The sequence below is a fragment of the Monomorium pharaonis genome, chromosome 1, assembly GCF_013373865.1.
Source record: "Monomorium pharaonis isolate MP-MQ-018 chromosome 1, ASM1337386v2, whole genome shotgun sequence".
NCBI lineage: Eukaryota > Metazoa > Arthropoda > Insecta > Hymenoptera > Formicidae > Monomorium > Monomorium pharaonis.
Window position 1 is genome coordinate 9,401,452 of NC_050467.1, and position 24,745 is coordinate 9,426,196.

A 24,745-nucleotide genomic window follows, 5' to 3' on the forward strand; every position below is an offset into this window, starting at 1 on the left:
ACATATGTAACGGAGAGGGTTTGGAGTCAAAAAATACTGGGGAATTGACAAACCTCAGAGTCCTGATCTCCATTACACACACACACACACACACAACCAAATACAAAACACAAAATCTCGTTTGTAGCCAGATAAAGAATAATTGAGTTGAAAAATGTTAATTTATCACTTTATTTATTTAAATATTTTTGCATAAACAAAGAAATTAAAAAATCGGCTCTCACAGTTTTCTTTAGAATTTATTTCCGAGTATTTCTGTCCAAGGATCATGCAAATCGGTTAAAAAATACGACCTGTAGCCTATTTTGAACAGTATATTGTTCGTTTGGACCACTGTGCGCCGGCCCGGCGGCGTCGGGGGGGTGGGCCGCCCGGGGCTAGTCCGCGGGGCGGCCCCTCCCTCCCCGTCGCCGGCGGGGCGGTGCGGGCTCCTCCTCCTCTTCCCATGGGGGGGGGGGCGGCGACGGGGGCGGCGGCGGCGAAAGCCGCCAAAAGAAGAAGAAAAAGAAGAAGAAGAAGAAGAAGGGGAGCGGGGGATCGGGGGGCTTGGGTGTGGGCGTCCCTGGTCCTGCCGCTCCGGTCGGGGCCGCCGCCCCGGGTCCGCGGGCCGTTGGGCCGAGGCGGGGCGGCCTCCGACGCGGGGGGCGGTTGGTCCGTGGCCTTGCGCCGGCGGGGGCGGGGTCGGGCTCCTGGGCCCGTCCCGGCCCCCCCCCCCGGTTCCGCGGAGGGGCGGTTTGCTCGTACGCAAGCGTAGCCTCTGCCGCCCCTTCGGGGGCCCGGGGTGGCGCCGCCCGGCGGAGTGGGAGCGGTGCTGCCGGGGGTGGGCGGGGGGGCTCCGGTGCCCTCCGCCCCTCCGGCGGCCGCTGCCAGCGTGGTGGTGCGACGCGCGCCGGGTGGCAAGGCGAGGAGATCACCGGCCACCCGGGCGGTCGCCATCACGTGCGAGGACGGGGCCTATGCGGAGACCCTGAGGGAGGCCAGGTCGAAGATAGACCTGGCGTCCCTCAGGGTTTCCGCGGTCAGACCTAGGAGGGCGCAGACGGGGGCTCTGCTCCTGGAGGTCCCTAACAAGGACGGACAGGGCGGAGCCGACCGTCTGGCCAAAAAGCTCCGCGAGGTGCTGGAGGGGAGAGAGGGAGTTAGGGTCGCCCAGCCGGTCAAGATGGCCGAACTTAGGCTGGGCGGCCTCGAAGAGTCGGTCACGCCCGATGAGATCAGGCGGGCGGTGGCCGACGGAGGCGAGTGTCCCGTGGGGGATATTAAGCTGGGGGAGCCCAGGAGGGCCCCGGGCGGCCTCCTTACCGTCTGGGCGCGATGCCCCTTGGCGGCGGCGAACCGGATCGTCGCCGTCAATGGGGGGCGCCTGACGGTGGGAGGCTGGTTCAGGGTAAGGGCGGAGCTCCTGGACGTGCGCCCTCTGCAGTGCTTTAGATGCCTGCGGAGGGGGCACGTCAGGAGCACTTGCGGTAGCAGCGTGGACAGGAGCGACACCTGCTACCGCTGTGGGAGGGCGGGGCACCGGGCGTCCAGTTGTACGGCGCCCGTGAAATGCCCCGTGTGTGCGGAGGCGGGCCGCCCCAGCGGTCACCGAGTGGGCGGCCCGCAGTGTGGCGCCCCGGTGATCCGGGGCGGCTTGCCCTCGGGGTGAGGGGCGCGCGCGGATGCTACCGCGTCAGGGGACGCGGGGGGCCGCGCGTGCCCCCGCGGGGGGGCCGGCCCGGTTCTGGGCGGAGCCGCTGCCGCTGCTGCCGCGGTAGCGGCTGACGAGCCCATGGAGGCGGATCCCCTGCCGGAGGGGGGCGGGGGACCGCCCCTGCCGCAGAGGGGGTCGCGGACTGACCCTAAGGGCGCGGAGGACGCCCCATTGAGCGCCCATAATGCGCCTTAGGGTCGTCCAAGCGAACCTCAACCACGCCCGCCGCGCCCAGGATCTGTTTATGCAGCGGCTCTTGGAGCGCGGCGGGGCGGTCGGGGTGGTCGCGGAGCCGCACCGGGTCCCGACGGGGGACCCCGTCTGGCTCCGCAACGACGGCGGCACCGTGGCGATTACTTGGCCGCGCGGTGCCGCTGTCGCGTTCGCGATGGGGGGCAGGGGGCCTCCTACGTGTGGGCCCGGGGGAGGGAGGTAAACATCGTGGCGGTGTACCTCCCTCTCTCTTCGGCGGGTCCAGCAACAGCTGGACAAGCTGGGGGCTCGTATTCGAGACTCCCTGGGACGGCCGACCCTGGTGGCGGGGGACTTCAACGCGAAAGCCGCGTCTTGGGGTTCCCCGCGCACCGATGTCAGAGGGGAGGTCGTCGAGCACTGGGCGGCGGAGCTTGGCCTTGTCCTGCTCAACGACGGCGGAGTCCCGACGTGCGTGGCGTGGAGGGGGGAGTCTATCGTGGATCTTACGTGGGCTTCCCCCTCCGCGCGTCCCTGGATTAGGGACTGGCGCGTCGTGGACGACGTCGAAACGCTGTCGGACCACCGGTATATCGAGATGGATATGACGGTGGGCAGTGGGGGTGCCCCCGGGGGACGGACGGACCGGCGCCGGAACGCGCCCGGACCGTTTAAGAGGTGGGCCGTGGGAAAGCTGGACGAGGACCGGCTCCACGGCTTCCTCGAGGCCGGGGTGTGGTCGGGTGTCGGCGGTCCTCCCCCCGAGGCGCGCGCCTTGACGGGTCTCCTCACCCGGGCGTGCGACTTCGCCATGCCCAGGGTGGGGCGACAGCTCCGGCGGTCGGTGTACTGGTGGTCCGACGAGCTGGCCGGACTGCGGAGGGATGCAGTCCGGGCCAGAAGGAGCTGGACGAGAGCCAAAAGGAGGAGAGGTTTCTCCCCGTCGCCCGGGCTCCTCCGTCGAGGAGGCCTGGGATGGGTACAGGGCCGCAAGGAGGCTCCTCGGCCGCGCAATAGGCGCGGCCAAGAGTAGGGCCTGGGGGGAGCTCCTCCGCACCATCGACGACGATCCGTGGGGGAAACCCTACCGGATCGTCATGGGTAAGATGGTGCGGGGGGGGCGAAGTCCCTCCTCCCCCGCGGGGCGGGGGAGGAGGGGACCCAATGAGGGAGATCGTGGAGACTCTCTTCCCGTCGGACCCGGCGGAGGCCGGGCCGTCGCCGTCTGGGGCTGGGCCGACGGGGGCCCCCCCGGACGGCGAGGGGTGGAGGGTCTCCGCGAGCGAGATCCGCGAGGCCATCAGGCGGCTCCGGGGCGGGGGGGGTGAAGGCCCCCGGGCCGGAGGGCATCCCCGGGCGGGTGATCGCCTGTTCGGGCGGCCTGCTGGGGGGCCCCCTCCGCCGGGCGTACGACGCATGCCTGGAGGAGGGGGTCTTCCCCGAGGTGTGGAAGGAGGCGCGCCTCGTGCTCCTGCCAAAGGAGGGCAGACCGCCCGGAGACCTCTCGGGCTACCGCCCGATCTGCCTGTTGGGCGAGCTCGGGAAGGTGCTCGAGAGGGTATTGGCCTCGCGGATCACGCGGTGTCTGGAAGCCGACGGGACTCGTGGACTGCACGAGTCCCAGTTCGGCTTCAGACGGGGGAAGTCCACCATCGACGCCATCGGGGAGGTGGAGTCGATGGTGGCCCGTGGCATGGAGGAGGGGGGGGGGGGTGATCGCGGTGTCCCTAGACATCAAAAACGCTTTCAACTCTCTCCCCTGGTGCCACATCAGGGGGGCACTGAGGAGGGGGGGGGTGCCTCCGTACCACCGTAGGGTGGTGCGGAGTTACCTCTCCAATAGGTGGCTGTTGGTTGGGGCGGGGCCCGGCGAGCCGGTTCGCCGGGTCCCGGTGACGCGCGGGGTTCCGCAGGGGTCGGTGTTGGGGCCGCTCCTGTGGATCCTCGCGTTCGACAGTGTTCTCAGGGTCCCCCTGCCCCCCGGTTGCCGGGTCGTGTGTTACGCGGACGACACACTGGTCCTGGCGACCGGGGAGGAGAGATGGGTGGCGGAGGCGCGGGCGGGCGATGCGGTTGCCGCCGTGGTCGGACGCATCGGGGCCCTAGGCCTTCGCGTCTCGGTCGACAAGACCGAGGCGATGGCCTTCGGCTCGGGGATGACGGGGCCCGGGTTTGTCCGGGTGGGGGGTGGCCGCGTGGAGATAGGCCGCTCCATCCGGTACCTGGGCCTGGTGCTGGACGACCGCGGGCGGTACCGCAAGCACTTTGCCCGCCTCGCGCTTCGCTTGGGGGTGGGGGGGGGCTGCGGCGGCGCTGTCGCGGCTCCTGCCCAACGTGGGGGGCTCAGGGGGGGACCCGGCGGCTGTACGCGTCGGTGGTCTTCTCCATGGCGCTCTACGGAGCGCCAATCTGGGCCCGGGAGGGGAGGGGTGTCGACCTGGACCGGGCGATGGCCCCCCTGCGCTCGGTCGAGCGCAGGATGGCCGTTCGTCTGTCCAGATCGTATCGCACGGTGGCGGTGGCGGCGGGTGCCGTCCTCGCGTGTGTCCCGCCCTGGGACCTGGTCGCGCGGGCTAGGGCCGACGCGTACTGGGCCCTCATGGCGGCGAGGCTGCGCGAGGGAAGGGAGGTGACCGCGAGGGCCGTCGGTGAGGCGAAGGGGGCCGCCCGCCGGGAGATGATGGCGCGGTGGAAGCGCCGGCTCCTGGCGGGGGACCTCCGCTACGGCCGGAAGACGGTCGGGGCGGTCGGCCCGCTGTTGGACCAGTGGGTCGACGTCGCGAGGGAGAGGGTCACCTTCCACGTGGCGCAGGTGGTCTCCGAGCACGGGTGCTTCGGGGACTACCTGTGCCGCATAGGCAGGGAGGGCGGCACCGGCTGCCACCAGTGCGGGGACGCGGCCGACTCGGCGCAGCACGCCCTGTCGGCGTGTCCCGCGCACGACGGGGTGAGACGGGCGATGGTGGAAGCCATTCGCCCGTCGGACCTCTCCCTGGGGGCGGTCGCGAGGGCGGCGACCGCCTCCCGGGAAAATTGGAGGGCGTTCGCCTCCTTCTGCTCCGTGATCATGGAGCGGAGGAAGGCGGACGAGAGGGGACAGGAGGGGGGAGGTGAGTCCGCCCTCCTCGCCCTCCGCGGGCAGGCGGGGCGGCGGCGAGGACCGCCGCCGTCGCCGTTACCTCCGGGGGGTTCCGGCGTATCTCAGGGATGCGGGGATCACCCGGAGGGGAGATGGACGACACGGGGGGGCTGCGGGGGGGGGGCTGCCGGGCGCGACTAGCGTCCGGTCTCCCCCTCGTTTGCTGCCCCCCCCCCCGCCCCCTGTTGGATGGTTGGGGCGGGGCCCTCGCTCGCGCGATCGGGGGCCCGGACGTGGGATGATCGGTGGGGGGGGGGGGCGTGGGCGTCTGGCGCCTTCCTCCCCCCTACCCCCCCCTGCCAGGGACCCGCCGCTCGGGGTTGGGAGCGGCGGCGTCGAGTGATGGAGTGAGCTGGGTGGCGCCGTGCCGGTCGCGTCGACGGCGGCGGCGCCCCCCCGCCCTCCCCTGGCCCGCGTCGTTGTGGTCGGCGCTGGCCGGGGTGTGTAGGCGGATGGGGGGGCGGGCGCGGCGCCTGGCGCCGCCCGCCTGTCCATCCGCCTCCCTCCGCCCGGTCCCGGTGGTGCTGGGACACGGGCGAGAGGCCTGTAGTCGCGCGCCTCTCCCTCTGAACTCCCCCCACCTTTAGGGGGCGGAGGGAGGGGTGCGCGACCGGGGGAGGCGGCCTTCGCGACAAGCTCGGGGCGGGGACCGGGATCCCCGCTCGGCCGACCTCCCCCGACGAGAGGTAGACCTCCGGGGGGTAGATGGCCCCCCCTCGGGTCGGGGAGGGGCGGGAGGGGTTCTGTCCCTCTCCCGTCCCTCCGTGGGACGAAGGGTCCCGTAGGACCCATGGGGCGCGGGCTCCCCGGAAGTAATGCTACAGCGGTTCCCGGGGAGCCCGACGAAACGCCCAGGCGGCCATCCGGAGTGGTTTTAGTCGGTAGGTCCGCCCGTTGCACTCCGAGGGTGCGAGACTGCAAGGGTCCGATTCGCACCCGAGGGGGCGGGAGTCCGACATACCCCGGGCTATTCCCGGAGGCCCGGGGATTTATGAGGATTTCCACTCCGTCAAAAAAAAAAGGTTTTCTACTTTGTATAATTTGTTTTTTTATTGTTTATGTTTTTTGGCAGAATAGATAACTATTCTTATTTTTTTGCAAAACAGTAAGAACGTTTATCTCAAATATTATATGTTTTTATAAAAAACTTGTTATTAAACATTTAACAATAAATTATTCGAAATATATTAAATATATATTTTTTTATTTTAGCAAAAATAAAATAGTCCCAGACAGCATAGGATATCCTAGAGATACTATAACAGAGATTCGCGGATGCGTTAATGATTTCTGATTGACTCCCGTCGCTTGGGGTATAACCGGAAGTATGAGAGAGAAAAATAGATATAACTGACAGAGAAAGTCTAACCGATCTAACCTGTCACCTGTCAAAAGAAAACAGAGTGTCTACGTGTCTACCAAATAGAATATAAAATCAGAGAAACCTAAGGTTGCACATATTTTTCTACGCGTCTAAATACAATGCTTAAATTATATTTATAATACATAATGTGTATATAAACATAATATGTATTTATATATAATAATATATAATTTCTTAATAATCAATTTATATTACTTAACCTTACATAGGAAAATTAATAAAATTAATAAAATATGTATGTAAACCTTTTTTTTTAATATATTGTGTTTTAATATTCATTTTGTTCACGATTAAATATCAATAACTACAAATAAAAAAATATATGTATACAGGGAGTCCCAGAGCATACTGGTCACTGTTCATAAAAAGGTAGATGGGATCGAGATGAAGATAAAAGTTCAATATTGTTGTGGGTTTGGTCTGCTAATAATCGAGATATAAATTTTTTTAATTATGCGAATGAGAGCGCGCCTTGCGCGCCAAAAGAAGGGTTCGAGCCGTTCGAGCCATAGCACGGCCTACTGTTTCAAGCATTGGCTGCCGGCGGCGGCGGGGGAAAGAAGGAGAAGCGTGGCGTCGTCGCCGTTCCCACGTCTCGCCGCACCGCGCCTAAGCTCGCGTCGATGGCTGCTACGCACACTCGCGATTACATGACGAGATTATAAATTATTAATAAAAATAGGACAAATTTAAATCGTAATAAACTTTTGTAAATAAGAAAGTCGAAAGAGAGAAAGCGATGGAAACGTATGGAACCTGCAAATAATATAATATTTGCCGCATTAAATTCTCTCATCGTTTTTTATGGAATATTAAATTAACGAAGATTTATCACGATTGATTCTTTATACATTCTCCTTTCGTAACCATCTTATTAGAAAATTACGAAATGCACGAAATACTATCCCTAATATGCACTCTTTGTAAAATAACACGATAGAAAAATATTCACGTTTGATCTAACGACTTCAGGATAAATTATTCGATGCAACTTCTACGGTAATTATAAGTACTTAGGTAATTATGGTTAACTAGAAATAATTTTCTCTTGTATATGATAGAGAACTTCGAATTTCTTCTATCGTTAATACATTATAAGTCACTGAAAATCTGTCGTAATTAATAATGCAATTAAAGGTAGAAGAAACTCTGAAATTCTTTTATTCATTATTGAATTTTTTATTTACTCTTGATTCGTATGTAAAATTGAACTTTGTATTTTTATACTTTGTAATTTAGCAGGAATATCTTTCCCTCTAAAGTATTTACAGAAACACGATAAACGTCATTTTCAACAACAGTTCCAATCAATATTATTAGAGTTTCATTAAATGTCATAAAATTTTTTTAACAAGATTACTATTTTTTAACATTTTTAACATTAAACACGATACGACACTCAGAAAGAAAGTATCGTGCTTGTTCGAGACTATAACAATCATTTTAGAGTTCTAACATTTCCTTTTATTGGCTCTGTTTTGTCCGCGCGTAGTGAGAGCTCCTGACAGCTATCGAGCTCCGTGTAGTTCATTTCTTCGATGCACCGAGTCGCGCGGCGCTGTCACTAGCTCCTCACGCGCGCGATTTTCGCTTGCTCGCATCGCCAGTAACTATGCATCTTGGTAACTATGCAAATAAACAAGCCCAAAAAAGGGCACGTCCAAATCCATGCCCAAATAAGTCTCGATATCGGTTCCCTACCGCCCCTTTTCTCGCCTCCGATCGTAATTGTTTTACGATGCATAATTCTTCAGTCTCTCGCAGCCCGGCACCGAAATCAGATCGTCCAGCAGATCTCTCCCGTCTTCCGCCGATCCTAGCTGCGGGGATTCACTTCCGCTTTTCCCTATCATTCGCGCCGTGATAGTGCGAGTGAATTATTAATTAATCCGCTCCGGCCAAGCAATTCTTAATTTTCATATCCGCGTGAATGTTGTGAGTGTATTACGTCCGTGCGCAGGTGACCGTATCTTTCACGCGAACGTCCTCTGCCTCGCGCACAAGATCTCCGTCGGATCGCGCGCAAGATTTCCGAATTCGCGAGGGCCTCGATCTCGTGGCTCTGCAAGATTTCCGCGTCGATTAGGCAGCGCAATATCAGGGCGTATCAAGATATCCGACACAGTGTAAAAGATACGGTTCGCCCCTCGCTTCGAGCGTTCGTTTTTGAATAAATAATTCAGTGTAAGTGATATTTACGCTTTCTCCTTATTCCTATCACCTCCCGTGAACCTCCCGCATTCCTGCCCACTCACTTCGCGTCTCTATCGGGACGGATCCCGGCAATTCTCCCCGTGCGATCGCGTTTACTCTACGCACGCGCGAACAGTGCTGATTATTTATCGCAGTTTTAGTGATAATTTTTGATAATTTTTTTTTCGATCGTGTGTAACACTAAAGATATAAAGAAATGATAATTGTTAAAATTTTATTCAAATTACACATAATGAAAGTAGAATAGTACAAACTAAAGATGTTGTTAAACATGGTAATATTTATTGTATTTGTGTACTACGTAGTGCTTGAGAGGGAAAAAGGGAGAGAGAGAGAGAGAGAGAGAGAGTGAGAGAGAGAGAGAGAGAGAGAGAGAGAGAGAGAGAGAGAGAGTAAAAGAGAGAGGGAGAGAAAGGTGTAATACTAAAATGCGCGAAATACTTATCCATAGTATGTTACACTCTTTGTAATAACACAGAAAAGTAAAATCCTCTTGATGTAACGATTTCATGATAGCTTAGGCGCGATGCTACGATAATTATGCTTAAAAATTAATGTTCAATATCATCCCAGGTAACAGACTGACGTCGTTTTGACGTCATATTTTAGACATGCTGTGACGAATGACGTCAATTGACCAAAGAATGACCGTCATAAACAAGTCATTTAAATGACGTTATATTGATGTCATTATGTCACGTCGTTTTGACGTCATATTTTAGACATGCTGTGACGAACGACGTCAATTGACCAAAGAATGACCGTCATAAACAAGTCATTTAAATGACGTTATATTGATGTCATTATGTCACGTCGTTTTGACGTCATATTTTAGACATGCTGTGACGAACGACGCCAAGTGACCAAAAAATGACCGTCATAAACAAGTCATTTAAATGACGTTATATTGATGTCATTATGTCACGTCGTTTTGACGTCATATTTTAGACATGCTGTGACGAACGACGTCAATTGACCAAAGAATGACCGTCATAAACAAGTCATTTAAATGACGTTATATTGATGTCATTATGTCACGTCGTTTTGACGTCATATTTTAGACATGCTGTGACGAATGACGTCAATTGACCAAAGAATGACCGTCATAAACAAGTCATTTAAATGACGTTATATTGATGTCATTATGTCACGTCGTTTTGACGTCATATTTTAGACATGCTGTGACAAACGACGTCTAATATTAGCGTGAGCAAATGTAAAACAGTTTGCTATGACCAGCGAACAAAAAACATCTTGAGAGAGAAGGAGAATCTCCTTCATGGCTGGCCGCTTGCTGTAAAACATTGAAACGGCAACGCTAACAATTATTGTAAGATCGCGTTGTATTGTTTTTCTCGCTCGTTTTGGCGCGAGTGCACCATCAGCGTGATGTGCCTGTGATTGGCTGACGCGTTGCGAAGCGCGCCATGCGCGTGCGCGATCGGCGCTGCTAAGCGAGTGACAAGCGTGTCGGAGTAGCAGTTCTTGTGTGTGCATGCTCGTTGTTGTGTGCGTGCTCGTTGTTGTGTGCCTGTTGCGTCTTGCGTGTCCCGGATAAACCGGCAATTCAGCCACCCTTTCCTCACAATTCCATCCTCGTTACAATATATGCGTCCGCCGTAAATACGCGTATACGGCGTCGGTTCTCGTCTCTCGCCTCTTTCGCCTCTTTCGCACGTCCAAACCATATTCTCTTTCGGCCGATCTCGGCGGTCTTCTCGCGTCTACGCCGACGTCGACGTCGTTTCCTCGTCGCGCCATTGTCCCGACGATCCCTTTGAATTTACGGAGATCCACTGTAATATTGCGGAAGCTCTACCAATATTAATTGTTTCAATATGGCTTTTCTTGGCATCGAATTTATGAACGGTGATAATAAGGAAGAACCAGGAGAAATAGCCGTAATTCATCAAGCATGGTTAACACCTCTAAAGAAAGAGATTTGGTGGCCGCCATACAAAACAAGTGCGCAATTCAGGAAAGCTCTTTCCATCGGAGAAGAACCCAAAGAAACGTGGACCATATACGAATTAAAACGAACATTTTTTACTTGTGGTATGTACATTATATTTATTTAGTATTACTTATTGTTAAATATATTTGTCAGTTAAATACTTTAATTAAGTATGAGTTGTAAAATAATTGTTACAGCTTATGTAATTTATTGTACACAAAGTTAATTATTTAGGTTAGATTAGATTTGCTCTGGCGAAAATCAAACACTTCCTGAAATATCTGATAAACGTAAATTGAAACATTAAAGTGTAAAGCAAGCGGAAGGATAAGAAAAATTCGTATACGCTTTACATAACTTTCAGAGAGCTATAAGAAAAGTGTAAAGAATTAAAACCAGAGAGGAATCGATGGAACGTTAACGGAATCTCACTTACTCTTTGTTCACGCCTCTAGTTATTGCGCCCTGATGTTTCAGTTTACGCTTCAAGAAGTGTTCCTTGCTTTTAAGCTTTATTTTCATAAGAGTGGATTAGATTAGATAATGTTAATTATTATAATTAGCCTGTAACATGTCTTTTTTTTCTTAATTATAGATGACTTGGATAAAGCATTAACAAAAATAAAAAAATTCGAAGAAGTCTCAGATATACAGTCTTCTGCATCAGATAATAATGACAACGTGAAAAAAAGAAATAGAAAACCAAATTTAAAATATGTAGTATCTTCAAGCAGTGAAGAGGAAGTCAATGAAAATGAAAGTTCCTTTCGTCGACCACCAAAAATATCAAGATTTGGTAATAATAAATTTTATTTATATATCTTATGTCAAATCAAGTATTTCGGTTAACTGTACTTTTCAATTATTTTATAAGAGAAATTATTTCTTTTATATTTTTAATTTTTTAATTTTTTTACATTGGAAAAAATACATAATTAAATAACTAATTATATAAATAGAGTTATGTATTGAGTGTTTTTGTGCAAAATATTATAGTTATTAATAATCTTTTAGTACACGAGCAACAAGATGAATCTTGTCATCAGGATCTAACATCAGAATCAATGATATTAAGTCCTTTGGCAAAAACAGGTAAAAAGAAATGTTTGTGTCATATTTTTGAGTGTTTATTTCTCTCTCTCTCTCTCTCTCTCTCTCTCTCTCTCTCTCTCTCTCTCTCTCTCTCTCTGATGTTAACATTTTTTTTGTTACATTAGCCTTTTCATCACAAGCCATACGTTCCGATAATTCTTCCACTTCCACACATAGTTGGACAGAAAATGTGGATGCTTTGAATTCCCCAAAACAAACGCCATGCACCACTGTCTCCACTAATACCATTCCTCAATCAAATTCATCCAATTCAACACTTATTAATCAAGACTGTATTTCATGTAGAGCGCATTTGTGCTTCTCTGGTATATACAATTTTATATTAAATAATTAATATAGATATATAGTGTCCCAATGAACACACAATATTTTTTAAATGTTTTTTAAATATTTATTTAATAAATATTTAATAAATAAATATTCAATAATAAATAAATATTTAATAATTAAATATTCATTGGGATCTGTAAAGTAGAAACAGTTTTTTGTATATATTATTGCTATTATATATTATTGCTATTTTTTCTACATTTTTGTTTACATTTTTTTTATGTGTATTATGTATTTTAGAAAAAATATTTGCTAAAGTAAAAAAGGTGAGAGAAGAAATTAAAGAACTTAAGGGTATATTGCGACAACAAAACACTGAAGGTAGCATACCATCTATCCCTGACGATTTGGCGGTGGAGTTTCCATTAAAGACACGGGAGGAACTGCAAGTTTTAGAAGACTACTTAAATTCTCGTCAGAATAAAAATGCTATGGTATGAGTTCAATTAAACAGTATTTATTTATAAATATATGTGCTCTATGTATGTTTCTTTTTTTATTGTTTTAGTCATTATACTTTACAACATTAGGAGGTGATAGCATTTCTACAAAAACGAATAGAATTTTAAAACTCGTTCTCAGTAACGAACTCGCTGCAACTTTCAACTTTACAGGGACAAATGTCAAAGAAGCTTTTCAAAAGTTGCATTTGAAGAATGTAATAGTCCGTAAGTTCGATTATTGTTGAAAATTAGAAAGTATTAATAATATATTATTTTTTATTATTGGAAGTTGTTTTTGTTTATAGATGGTGTGCAAAAAACATTACCTTTAAGCACAGAAAAGGATGTAGAAAGTGCAATTAAAATTTGGTTGAAGCACGCTCCTGATAGAATCAAGGAAGCCTTAAAGAAAAACCGTCGATAAAGGTTACAACTTTTTACTGTTTTTCTTTGTTCCACAATTTTCATATGTTCCTATGTTTTTTTATCTTCGGATGAAATACTTATTTTATTAATGTCATATTTTTAATTATATTTTTGTTTATTTGAATAATTAATGTTAAGATAAATTTTTGATCCTGTACGTATAAATTTTTATCTGTACGTTACTTTGATAACAGGGTGTATACTTCAGGGAAAAACGTGGAAAATTTGGTATTCTCAGGGAATTTTGTTAGGATTCAGGGAGTTAAGAAAAATAGCTTCTTTGGTCATTTTATTTTTATAGATAGACTATTGTTTCCCTCTCCCTCTCATTATCCCTGTCCACCTCTGTGTCTCTTCTCTTCCTTTTCTCCTTTCCACCTCTCCTGTCCTTTGCTTCCTCTTCCTTTTAATCGCCATTCTTCCGACTCTCTCATCCTTGCTTTGCTTCTCGCCACTGTTCCTCTGTGCTCCACATACCTCCTTCGTTGGTGGTTTTCCTAATCCCCATCTTCCTCTCCGACTTCTCTATCCTCTCCAATCCTCTCAATTCCTCCTTCACCTGTCCTTAAAACATAGAAAACATCCAGCTTTGTATCCTTACTTCCCGTTCCCCCTTTACGTTCTCCCCCATTCCCCCTTGCTCTCCCTCTCTCCTCAGTTCCCCAACTCCTTCCTCCACCTCCCCCTTTCCTCATCCCATTCCCACTCCTTCCCATCCACATATTCCTGTTCCCAACCACTACCTTTTTTCCTAGCCTCCTCTCCTCTCTTGCCTTCTCCAACATTCTCCATCTCATCTTTCTCTCTTCCCACGTCAAATCTTCGTCAATACCTATATCCCACCTCCTTATTTCCGACCTTCTATCCAGCATTTCCTCTTTATCCATTAATCTCCTCATCTTGACCAAAATTATCACATCCCCCTCCCCTACCCTCTCCCTCTCTTTCCATTTCCCTTCTCATTATCTCCCTTATAAACTCCTCCCTCTCTTCCGCGTCTTCCCCCTCCTCTTCCGCCAGCTCCCACCAATCTTCATTTCTTCCTCGGTCTCCTCTCTCTTCTCTGCCCTCTCTCCTCTCTCTGCTCTCTTCATCACCTTCTCTGTTCCTCTTCATCCCTCCTCCTTCTGTCCACGTCGAAGCTCCTCCGCTGACCTTCTCCTTTATCTCCCTATTCCTGTCTCCTCTCCCTCTTCCATCTTCTTCCACCTCCTTCTCCCTACTTTCCTTCTCCATCCTGCCTCCTCTCCTTTCATTTTATTTTTGTATTGTAAATGATCGCTTTTGTGTCGCTACTGAATCTTCATGACATTCTAGTGAAATATTGTGTGTCTAGTCGGCAATGATGGTTGGCTTTTAGAAATTAGAAGCAATTAAAAACATAAGTATTCTTATATTTATATAAGTTATATATAAAATATTTATATAAGCTTTATTATTAAGTATTTATATAAAGAGAATATATTTATGTAAGTTATATATAAAATATTTCATTTTATAAATTTAGCCAGTATTAAAAGTTACAAAGTTCTATATAAAATTTTTTATAAATATTTATAAAGTTTTTTATAAAATATTTATAAAAAACGTAAAATATTTTAATTTAAAATCTGCTTAAAAATTATTTTTATGTCTGTATAAAATCTATTTAAAACATGTTTTTATTTATATAAAAAATAATACGCTAAAGTAAATAAGTTAAAAATTGCATCTTAAAATATTTCAATTTTAACTGAAATTTTGAAAAAAAATACCTGGAACGTCCTGGAATTTTCGGGGAATTTTTTTACACAATGTAAGTATACACCCTGGATAAAAAGTTTATCATTATGTTAAAAAGTACACGTAAACGTAAAGAGTTCGTTGGTCGACGCCAACAATACCGAAGAGTACAAGAAGCTGTACACAAAACATTTGCTGCTAGTATTATTAATACAATTTCTCGTGATATCGCTAATAATACATCAAATAAAACAGAAAATGCAACATGCAATTATTTAGATACTAATGCAAATACCAGCATTGATATAAGTAATAATGAAGAAGAAATTGGAAATGTTTCTGCCTGTTTAGATGTACAGTATGACAATCATTCAACTATAGATGCTATATCTGATGTTAGCAAACATTCTAATAATTCTAATACAGACGTTAGTGATAGGCTAACTAATCAAAATTGCTTGGCAAATGAATTAGTTAAATGGGCTACCACAAGACACATTTCACAGGTAGCTGTAACAGAACTCTTGCACATACTTTCGCCCTACCATCCTGAGTTACCTTTAGATTGTCGAACGTTATTACAAACTCCAACTTCTACAATAGTTAATAAATTAGATACAGGGGAATTTTGTTATTTAGGTCTAGGCTTTGCTTTAAAAAATGTATTATCACAAAAATATACCCACAATTGTTTAAAGTCCATTGAGGTATTAAAAATCTCTTTTAATGTAGATGGTATTCCTTTGTTTAAAAGTAATAAATTACAACTATGGCCCATTCTAGGGCAAATAAAAAATTGGCGTAGTGCTCCATTTGTTGTATCAATTTTTTGTGGTACATCGAAGCCGAAACCTTTGAATCTTTTCTTGAAGGATTTTATAAATGAATTAAATGATTTATTAAAAAATGGGTTTATTTTTGACGGAAAAAAATATAATATTGAAGTTCATAGTTTCATATGTGATGCGCCTGCTCGTGCTTTTTTAAAATGTACAAAAACACACACGGGTTACTCGTCATGCGATAAATGCATTGAAGTTGGAAAATATTTTAAAAACAAAGTTATTTTCCCGAATGAAACGGCCTCAAAACGTACAAACGATTCATTTAGACAACAAACAGACGATGATCATCATCTTGGCCGATCTCCTCTTTTAGATTTGCCCATAGACTTAGTTAAACAATTTCCTACCGACTATATGCATAACATTTGTCTAGGAGTAACAAGAAAATTATTAACAATGTGGACTGGAGGGCCACTAAAAACTAAATTATGTCACAGTAAAGTGCAAGAGGTCTCACAACGTCTTGTAAATTTGCAAAAATTTTTTCCATCAGAATTTAATAGAAAACCTCGGTCACTAAATGAGTTAGCGCTTTGGAAAGCGACAGAGTTTAGAACTTTCTTGATTTACGTTGGTCCGTTAATTCTAAAAAATGTTTTAGATACAGCTATTTATGAAAATTTTCTATTATTGCATGTTGCAATTTCCATATTAATATCGCAGAAACATATAAATAATTTTGGAGTCGCATTTGCTAGAAATTGTCTACTAAATTTTATTAAGCATGGTAAAAATGATTTGTATGGCTTAGAATTTGCTGTATACAATGTTCATCTTTTGGCACATGTATGTGACGATGTGGAGATATATGGTCCTTTAGACAACTATTCGGCCTTCCCGTTTGAAAATTATCTTGGCCGTTTAAAAAAATTAATAAGATCTTCTAGTAGACCATTGCAGCAAATACATTGCCGACTGCAAGAATTTAATTTTTCTTTCTTAGAATCAAATAAATTACATTTATTGGATTCTAAGAAAAATAAATATTCTCTAGTCATAGAGCATAAAAATGGACCCTTACTTAATTGTAATCTTTATGAATGCAAACAATATACAAAAATTATTTTTACAGATGTATCATTATATATTAACCGTTATAGCATATCTGATTGTTATTGCATTTTGAAAGGCGATACAAAAGTAATACAAATACACAATATCATACAAACAACAACAGGCCATGTTTTTCTTATTGGAAAACAATTTATTAACTATTCGTCGTTATATTCATATCCATGCGATTCAGCATTACTAAATATATATGTTCTCAAAGATTTAAGTGATTTAAAAATATGGCCTATTAATCTCATTAGCAGCAAATGTATTGTACTCCCTCATATTAATTTTAATTATTACGTATGTTTTCCAATAATACATAACACTTTTGATTAATGTTTGTAACAAATTCGCGATTATACTCTGGGAAAATTTAAAAATTATACAAGCGTCAAACATATGTTGAATATGTATCTATTTTTTTATAGATATTTTTTGTGTGTAATTAAAAAATACGATAAAATACGATAAATACGATAAAATAACACTGTCACCGCGATTTTGTATCTCTAGTACACAATATATAATAAAATGTAAGTAGAAATATTTTAACAATGAAATGTGATAAAATGATATGTATGTATGATATATGTGATATATGTATATATATATAGCAATAAAATTGTTAAATATATAGCAATTATGTGTGTTATTTTTTAACTCCTGTTTTAAAGACGTCAAATTTGTTGTACAAAAGACGTCATCGAATGACGTCAAAATATGGTCATCGAATGACGTCAAAATACGGTCATCGAATGACGTCGAAATATGGTCATCGAATGACGTCAAAATACGGTCATCGAATGACGTCGAAATATGGTCATCGAATGACGTCAAAATACGGTCATCGAATGACGTCGAAATATGGTCATTGAATGACGTCAAAATATGGTCGTGCAGTGACGTCAAGTTTTTGTGACATTAGACCGTCATTTTCACGTCATAAAGACGTCAATTAATGACGTCAAAAGTGGTCAGTAAAGGACCAAATTCTGACGTCAAAACGACGTCAGTCTGTTACCTGGGATGTATTGTTAACACAACGAAGGATTTTCTTTTATAACCATAGAAAACTTACAGTTTCTTCTACCTTTAATTGCATTATTAATTACGACAGATTTTCAGTGACTTATAATGTATTAACGATAGAAGAAATTCGAAGTTCTCTATCATATACAAGAGAAAATTATTTCTAATTAACCATATTAACGATACTTGACATAACATTGATCTCTAATTACCTATAATTACCGTAGAAGTTGCATCGAATAATTTATCCTGAAGTCGTTAGATCAAACGTGAATATTTTTCTATCGTGTTATTTTACAAAGAGTGCATATTAGGGATAGTATTTCGTGCATTTCGTAATTTTCTAATAAGATGGTTACGAAAGGAGAATGTATAAAGAATCAATCGTGATAAATCTTCGTTAATTTAATATTCCATAAAAAACGATGAGAGAATTTGATGCGGCAAATATTATATTATTTGCAGGTTCCATACGTTTCCATCGCTTTCTTTCTTTCGACTTTCTTATTTACAAAAGTTTATTACGATTTAAATTTGTCCTATTTTTATTAATAATTTATAATCTCGTCATGTAATCGCGAGTGTGCGTAGCAGCCATCGACGCGAGCTTAGGCGCGGTGCGGCGAGACGTGGGAACGGCGACGACGCCACGCTTCTCCTTCTTTCCCCCGCCGCCGCCGGCAGCCAATGCTTGAAACAGTAGGCCGTGCTATGGCTCGAGCGGCTCGAACCCTTCCTTCGGCGCGCAAGGCGCGCTCTCATTCGCATAATTAAAAAAATTTATATCTCGATTATTAGCAGATCAAACCCACAACAATATTGAACTTTTATGTTCATCTCGATCCCATCTACCTTTTTATGAACAGTGACCAGTATGCTCTGGGACTCCCTGTATATTGTATTCTTGCATTTACAATCAAAATAAACCGCCATCAAAAACGTCATATCCGATATCCGGTTTTACCCCAAGACGGCACGTCCGCGAATCTCTTGGGCCGGTATTCATAGTCGGGTCTTATATTTAAGATCATCTTAAGTACTGTTTTAAGATGCCATCAACCAATCACAGAGCCGTATTAGCATCTTAAGACATTGCTTGAGACGATCTTGAAATAAGATTTGACTATGAATACCGGCCTTGGTCTGTTCTTTCTAGCTGCACTGTTGCACTGTTGCAATAAGTTAAAATGAGAAAAAATATACTTGTCTTAGGCCGGTATTCATAGTCGAATTTTATTTTGAGATCGTCTCAAGCAATGTCTTAAGATGCTAATACAGCTCTGTGATTGGTTGATGGCATCTTAAGACAGTACTTAAGATGATCTTAAATATAAGATCCGACTATGAATACTGGCCTTACTTTAACTTATTACACCAGTGCAACAGTGCAGCTAGAAAAAACAGACCATCTGTTATAGTATCTCTAAGGATATCCTATGGATATCCATTTTATGGCCGGTATTCATAGTCAAATCTTATTTCAAGATCGTCTCAAGCAATGTCTTAAGATGCTAATACGACTCTGTGATTGGCTGATGGCATCTTAAGACAGTACTTAAGATGATCTTAAATATAAGATCCGACTATGAATACCGGCCTATGTCCATTTCTTGTCCTGATGTCCATGGACCTTATGAGGATATCCATAGGATATACATTTGTGGACATTGAAGGGATATCCTAAAATGGATCACTTTGTATGTCCATATGCTATCCTTATTTATATACTCGCTCCGCCAACACCATCTGCATGCACAAGTGAACTAAAAAGCAATATGGCCGTTTAAAATCAATATGGTCGTAGTAGGTTAGGTTTTTGTTGGTTATCAGCATGTTTTACACAGTCAGGTAAGAATCCTAAAAATTTTCAGAAATTATAAATTACGATCGAGCAGCAAAGAATCTTATTGTGTGCCGTTAGCTTTGCCTCTGCCTGATTGATCAATTCGCTAATATATTCCACCACAAATTCTCCTTTAACAAGAATGATGATGATGCTTAACGAAAATGATGGTGTTCGGCCGACGGTCGCTTGCTCGTAGACTCTGACCTACGTACGTAAACAGAACGGTTACGTGTACACGGTAGCAGCGACGAATTCTAGACGTATAATTACAGATAGTAATAGACGACGACGAAGTGTATGCGGATTATGACGAAGGTCTAGATAAAGAGCAGCAACGAGATTAGAGATTGCAGCAACGGGAACAATCAGAGCCTACGAGCAAGCGAGCGTCGGCCGAGCACCATCATTTTCGTTAAAGGCGAGTTTGTGATGAAATATATTGGCGAATTGATCAACCAAGTAGAGGCAAAGCCAATGGCACACAATAAGATTTTATACAGTCTACTCTGTAGCCTATGTATATATGTATATATATATGTATATTATGTATGTATGTGTGTGTATAAACATAAAATTAATTTCTGTTATAGTTGACGAGTCACAATCATTTGTTGTTTAGACAAGATCACTCGCATGCTGCAGTTATTGTCTGCAATATAAACCCAGCAAGCAAAATGCTAGCAGCTTGCCGGCAATATGCCAACAAACTCGAGCATGATATCGCAGCAGATTTCAATCTGCTGCTTCCTCATTAAGCTTAGTTTCTAACAGCATAGATTATCAACAGAAAATATTGATAGAAATACAGCAAAAATCGAATATCATCTGCTACCATAACATGACAGCAAATTCATAGTAAATATCGAACACAATCTGACAAATTAAACTCTAAACGCAGAAAGACAGCAAAAACGAAGCATGAAATGCTATCACGCTGCGACACCAGAAACGCGGCGAAGATACAGCACGATGTGTCACATGAAGTACTGACAGCAAAAATGCAACAGAAATCGAGCAGAGCCTGCCGTCATGACATGCCGGCGAAAACGCAGCAGATATAGAACGTGATCTGCTTTATCGGTTGTGACGGCAAAAACATAGCAGAAATCGAGCACCAAGCTGTCGTCACAAGTAATCGGAAAAATATAGCAAAAATTTAACACGATATGACGTATTATTAATAATTTTTAATTAGTAAAATAAATAATTAATGTATGCAATGTACATATGTTTATTAATATTATTATTACATTTAATTTACATTATATAATTTTATAAATTTGATGATATCTAATTTACATATACATTACGAATTATATATTTTATGATTATATACTTAAATTTAAATGTGGCGTTTTCGACTGACTGCAGAGAGTTAATTAAACCCAAGATATCACATGCAAGAACCGTCCAATTTGAACTTTTTTTTATATGAAGGTAGAAATCTTTGAGAAGACTTCTGGGAGGATCAGGTCCGGGAAGTGTGGGATTCGACGGGAGACACGTCGGGCGATCAACCTTACTACCGCCCACTCACTAAAATCATTTATTATAGAGGATTCATGGCTCCTGCACACAGGACGCGGCAAAGCGGCATCGCGGTGGCCAATCACCGTCTTGCTTTTTTATTAAATACATATATGTATTATCAGAAAAGCAAGACGGTGATTGGCCACCGCGATGCCGCTTTGCCGCGTCCTGTGTGCAGAAGTCATCACACATCTGATGTAGCAAACTCGCGTTCTATACCTGCCGCGTTTTCGCCGTCATGTCATGACGGCAGGCTCTGCTCGATTTCTGCTGCATTTTTGCTGTCAGTACTTCATGTGATACATCGTGCTGTATTTTCGCCAAGTTTCTGGTATCGCAGCCTGATAGCAAATATGTCAAATTTCTAGCTACATTTTATTAATTTAATGTGACATCATGACATATCTGTTTTTTTATTTAATTTTTAGTGATATATTGTGTCAACACACAATGTCTGATTTTTGTTTTGTTAATGTCTTTAAATTTTGTTGTACTTTTGCTGCATTTTTGAGGGTACATTGTGATGCAAAGTCTACTCGATTTTTGTCGTGTTTCTGTTAATGTTAGTTGAAACGGCAAACTGTAATTGCTTGCTGTCCAACTTTTGCCAACATAATATGTGTCAAAATTTTTCAGTTCGTGCTCTCGGCAGGTTTGGCTATCTGGGAAGAATATTTGTTCCACGGTAGTCGTTAAACAATGGATACACACTATATATATATATGTGTGATAATTACAAAATACTTTAAGCTGATTGTTTAATTAATATTATACGTATGATACTTATTTAATTAAAATTGTTTAATGTATAATCTATTGAAAGAATAATATAATTTGTTAAATATATATTTATATTTATATATTTTATTATATTTTTACCCTTTTATTTAATGTAAAATTTAATATTGAATGCCGCTTTTTATTACGTCTATAGGACGTCCATAGAACGTCCATAAGACGTCTATCAGACATATTTTACGAATATAGCATGTCCACCAGTTTCATAAACCAATATCCTATGGACGTCCATAGAATGTCCAAAGGACGTAAAACGGATATCCTGTGGATATCCTCAATATCCGTTAAGGACATCTTATGGATGTCGTTAGGATATCCGTGTGCTGTCTGGAATGTTCTAATTTAGAAGATTGTTAGGCAAGTTAATTACAAAAAATGTATTTACAAAACATTATTTTTTATTTTTTGAAATTAAAGATGGCAAAATTGAACACAAAAATAGTTTAACTTGAAAATATGAATATAAATTTAAAAACACATCTTTGTTTTATGAATTAAAATACGTTTGTCTCATTATTTTTTTTTTTGCAAATAATTTTTTTAAATCTATTTTTCCTTTGATTTTATTTTAAATAATTTTCTCAACTTTCTGTAATTATTAAATTTTCAATAAAAGGTTTTTTTGTAAAAATGGAATTTATATAGTTAGGTTTTCAACTTTGTATAATAATTTTTTTATTTTGTTTTTTGTTTTTTTGGTAGAATAGATAACTAAAACTTTTTTTTAAATTACTTTTGTTAAAAAATATTTTTATTTCGTTGGGCTTTTTTTTTAATTTCAAAGTAAAAATAGTTATCAATCGTTCCTAATAATTTTCCCAAATGTAGTAAAAGCTTTTATTTTTTTAATAAATAAAAATGTTTTACACCTATTTTAATAACTTTTTTCGTCCTATGATTCTTATTATACAAATACGAATTATTTTACCTTTTAATTTTTTTTAAGTAAATATTTTTTCTTTTGCTGCAAATTAAATAATTATCTTGCTGATCACACATCAAATTTGCATCGCAGTTTCAAACTTCAAAGATTTATTTAAATTTTTCACTCTTCTCTACCCTAAGAGCATAGTTGACAGGAAGTCGACTAAATGTCGATTTCTAAATAGTCGACTTCTAGAATAAGTTGACAGAAAGTCAACTAAATGTCGACTTCTAAATAGTCGACTTCTAGAAGTTGAGGAAAAGTCACGACTAGGGCTACGTTCGGGAAGCGCATATATCCTGTGTGTTATCAGTGCTATTGCTCAATCTGCGTCATTCATTAGACGTAAAAGATTTCGTGCTTGGACCGACAAGAAAAAGATGATCGGCGTGGTTACCCAGTGAACAATATGTTGTCAAAAAGATCTCTAAAAGATATCTTGTTTCTGAAAATGATAACATAAAAAGACTTCTAAAAGATAACATAATGATGTCAGAATGTTAACCAATGCGCCGTTTTTTGAGAACAGAAAGATATCATAAAACTGATATCTAAAAGATTTCTTAAATCGGATATTTTTAAACTGCAACTAAAGATAAAAAAGTAAAATAAAAATTCATTTTTTAAAAATTATTTTTATCAACAGTAACATACTAAATTTAGGACAAATTTTTATTGATTAATTAAATTTAAATTAAATTATTTTATTCTTACTTACCGCTGGTAGGTTTGAACCCGGAACCTTAGGATGACGAACCTTGTACTCTATCTGCTACGCCAATTTGACTTATCGATATGGGTACTTGTTATTGTCTTATACATATAATACCAATATGTTATAAACTGACGCAATTATATTATTTTTTATAAAAGCAATTAAATTTTGCAAAACATTAGAAATAAATAGCATTAATTTATTTACTTATTAATTTCATATTGTTAAATTTATCTTTCCATAGCCTTAATAATTTGATGGAAATTGCGATCTATTTTTAGCATTAATAGTTTGAAGCGTTCAAATGATTAATTAGATGGTTTTTATTATTCTGTTTTTGTTTAGTACATGATAAATTTAGATTTTGTGCATTTTTTGTGCACAGTAATTGTAGGCAAACCGTTATTTTTGAAAACATCTTTATAATAATTTTTAAATAATATCAAATGGATTTCTCATTTAAGATATTATAACGTTATCTAATTTATGAGTCAACTACAACGCGCATGGATGGCTCAAAAATCGGACAGCATTGTGATATCTTTTATGAGACATCAAGCTGATATCATTTAGCTAATGTTATAAAGATAACATTTTCAAGAAACTTAAATGAGACTCTTCAATTAGACATCTCAAAGACCTCTTAGTGTTGTCTGATTTCTGAGTCAACTACGACGGCTCAAAAATCGGATAGCATTGTGATATCTTTTATGAGATACCAAGCTGATATTATTTAACTGATGTCATAAGGATAACATTTTCAAGAAACTTAAGTAAGACTCTTTAATGAGATATCTTAAAGACCTCTCTTAGTAGACGTCTCTGGTAAATGTTACCATTTTGACATCATTTCCAAGATATCTAAATGTTTTCTTAAAAAAGTGCTCTTAAAGTTTTCATTCTGACACGCGTGTTGTCTGGGTACTAACTAATAATGCATCGGAAAACGAAACGTCTGCCAAATTATTGATTTATCATAAATCGCAGATGACTTAGGAATAAGAATATCACCACCATAATGATTTGTTTGAAACAGGAGGTTCAGAATTACGATAATAAAGCAGCAAATTACGTCTATTTCTTTGATGTTTTGAGAATTATCCCGAAAACTTTTCCTTATATTTGACAGAACGAGTTAAACATCTACTCATAACCTTAAAAATATACTTCCATCCATAATTTCCGCGTTTTCGATCTGGGGCACTATTCTGTACCGGCTACTGACAACTATCAGCGTCGTTGTGCAGGCTTTTTGCCATATAAAATATTTGTGCAACGACACCGATAGTTGTCGGTAGGCAGTACAGAATAGATCCCCTGCATAAAAATTTAAGTGACTGAAATCTGACGTTTAAAGTTGACGGAAAGTCAACTTTTTGTTATGACTGGAA

General features: G+C 42.8%; 2 protein-coding genes and 1 long non-coding RNA gene across 4 annotated transcripts; all 3 read left to right on the plus strand.

Annotated features, from left to right (window-relative positions):
- The first annotated feature begins 4,364 nt into the window (after nucleotides 1–4,364).
- LOC118644958 lies at nucleotides 4,365–6,101 on the plus strand. The gene is made up of 2 exons (XM_036284941.1): nucleotides 4,365–4,995; nucleotides 6,097–6,101. Exons 1-2 carry the CDS (start codon nucleotides 4,365–4,367, stop codon nucleotides 6,099–6,101), a joined length of 636 nt encoding a protein of 211 aa, XP_036140834.1.
- A 3,952-nt stretch (nucleotides 6,102–10,053) lies between these two features.
- Nucleotides 10,054–13,453, plus strand: LOC118645159. 2 transcript variants are annotated; one of them, XM_036285709.1, is made up of 7 exons: nucleotides 10,054–10,677; nucleotides 11,172–11,372; nucleotides 11,591–11,668; nucleotides 11,794–11,994; nucleotides 12,260–12,453; nucleotides 12,528–12,687; nucleotides 12,768–13,453. In XM_036285709.1, exons 1-7 carry the CDS (start codon nucleotides 10,461–10,463, stop codon nucleotides 12,884–12,886), a joined length of 1,170 nt encoding a protein of 389 aa, XP_036141602.1. In that variant the 5' UTR covers nucleotides 10,054–10,460; the 3' UTR covers nucleotides 12,887–13,453. The 2 variants fall into 2 exon arrangements, with proteins under 2 accessions (XP_036141602.1, XP_036141604.1); XM_036285711.1 differs by lacking the exon at nucleotides 11,794–11,994 and having other exon boundaries at nucleotides 10,077–10,677.
- A 5,666-nt stretch (nucleotides 13,454–19,119) lies between these two features.
- LOC118646432 lies at nucleotides 19,120–20,610 on the plus strand. Its single transcript, XR_004964009.1, has 2 exons — nucleotides 19,120–19,388; nucleotides 19,977–20,610. It is a non-coding gene; the product is annotated as an uncharacterized LOC118646432 (long non-coding RNA).
- The last annotated feature ends 4,135 nt before the right edge of the window (nucleotides 20,611–24,745 follow it).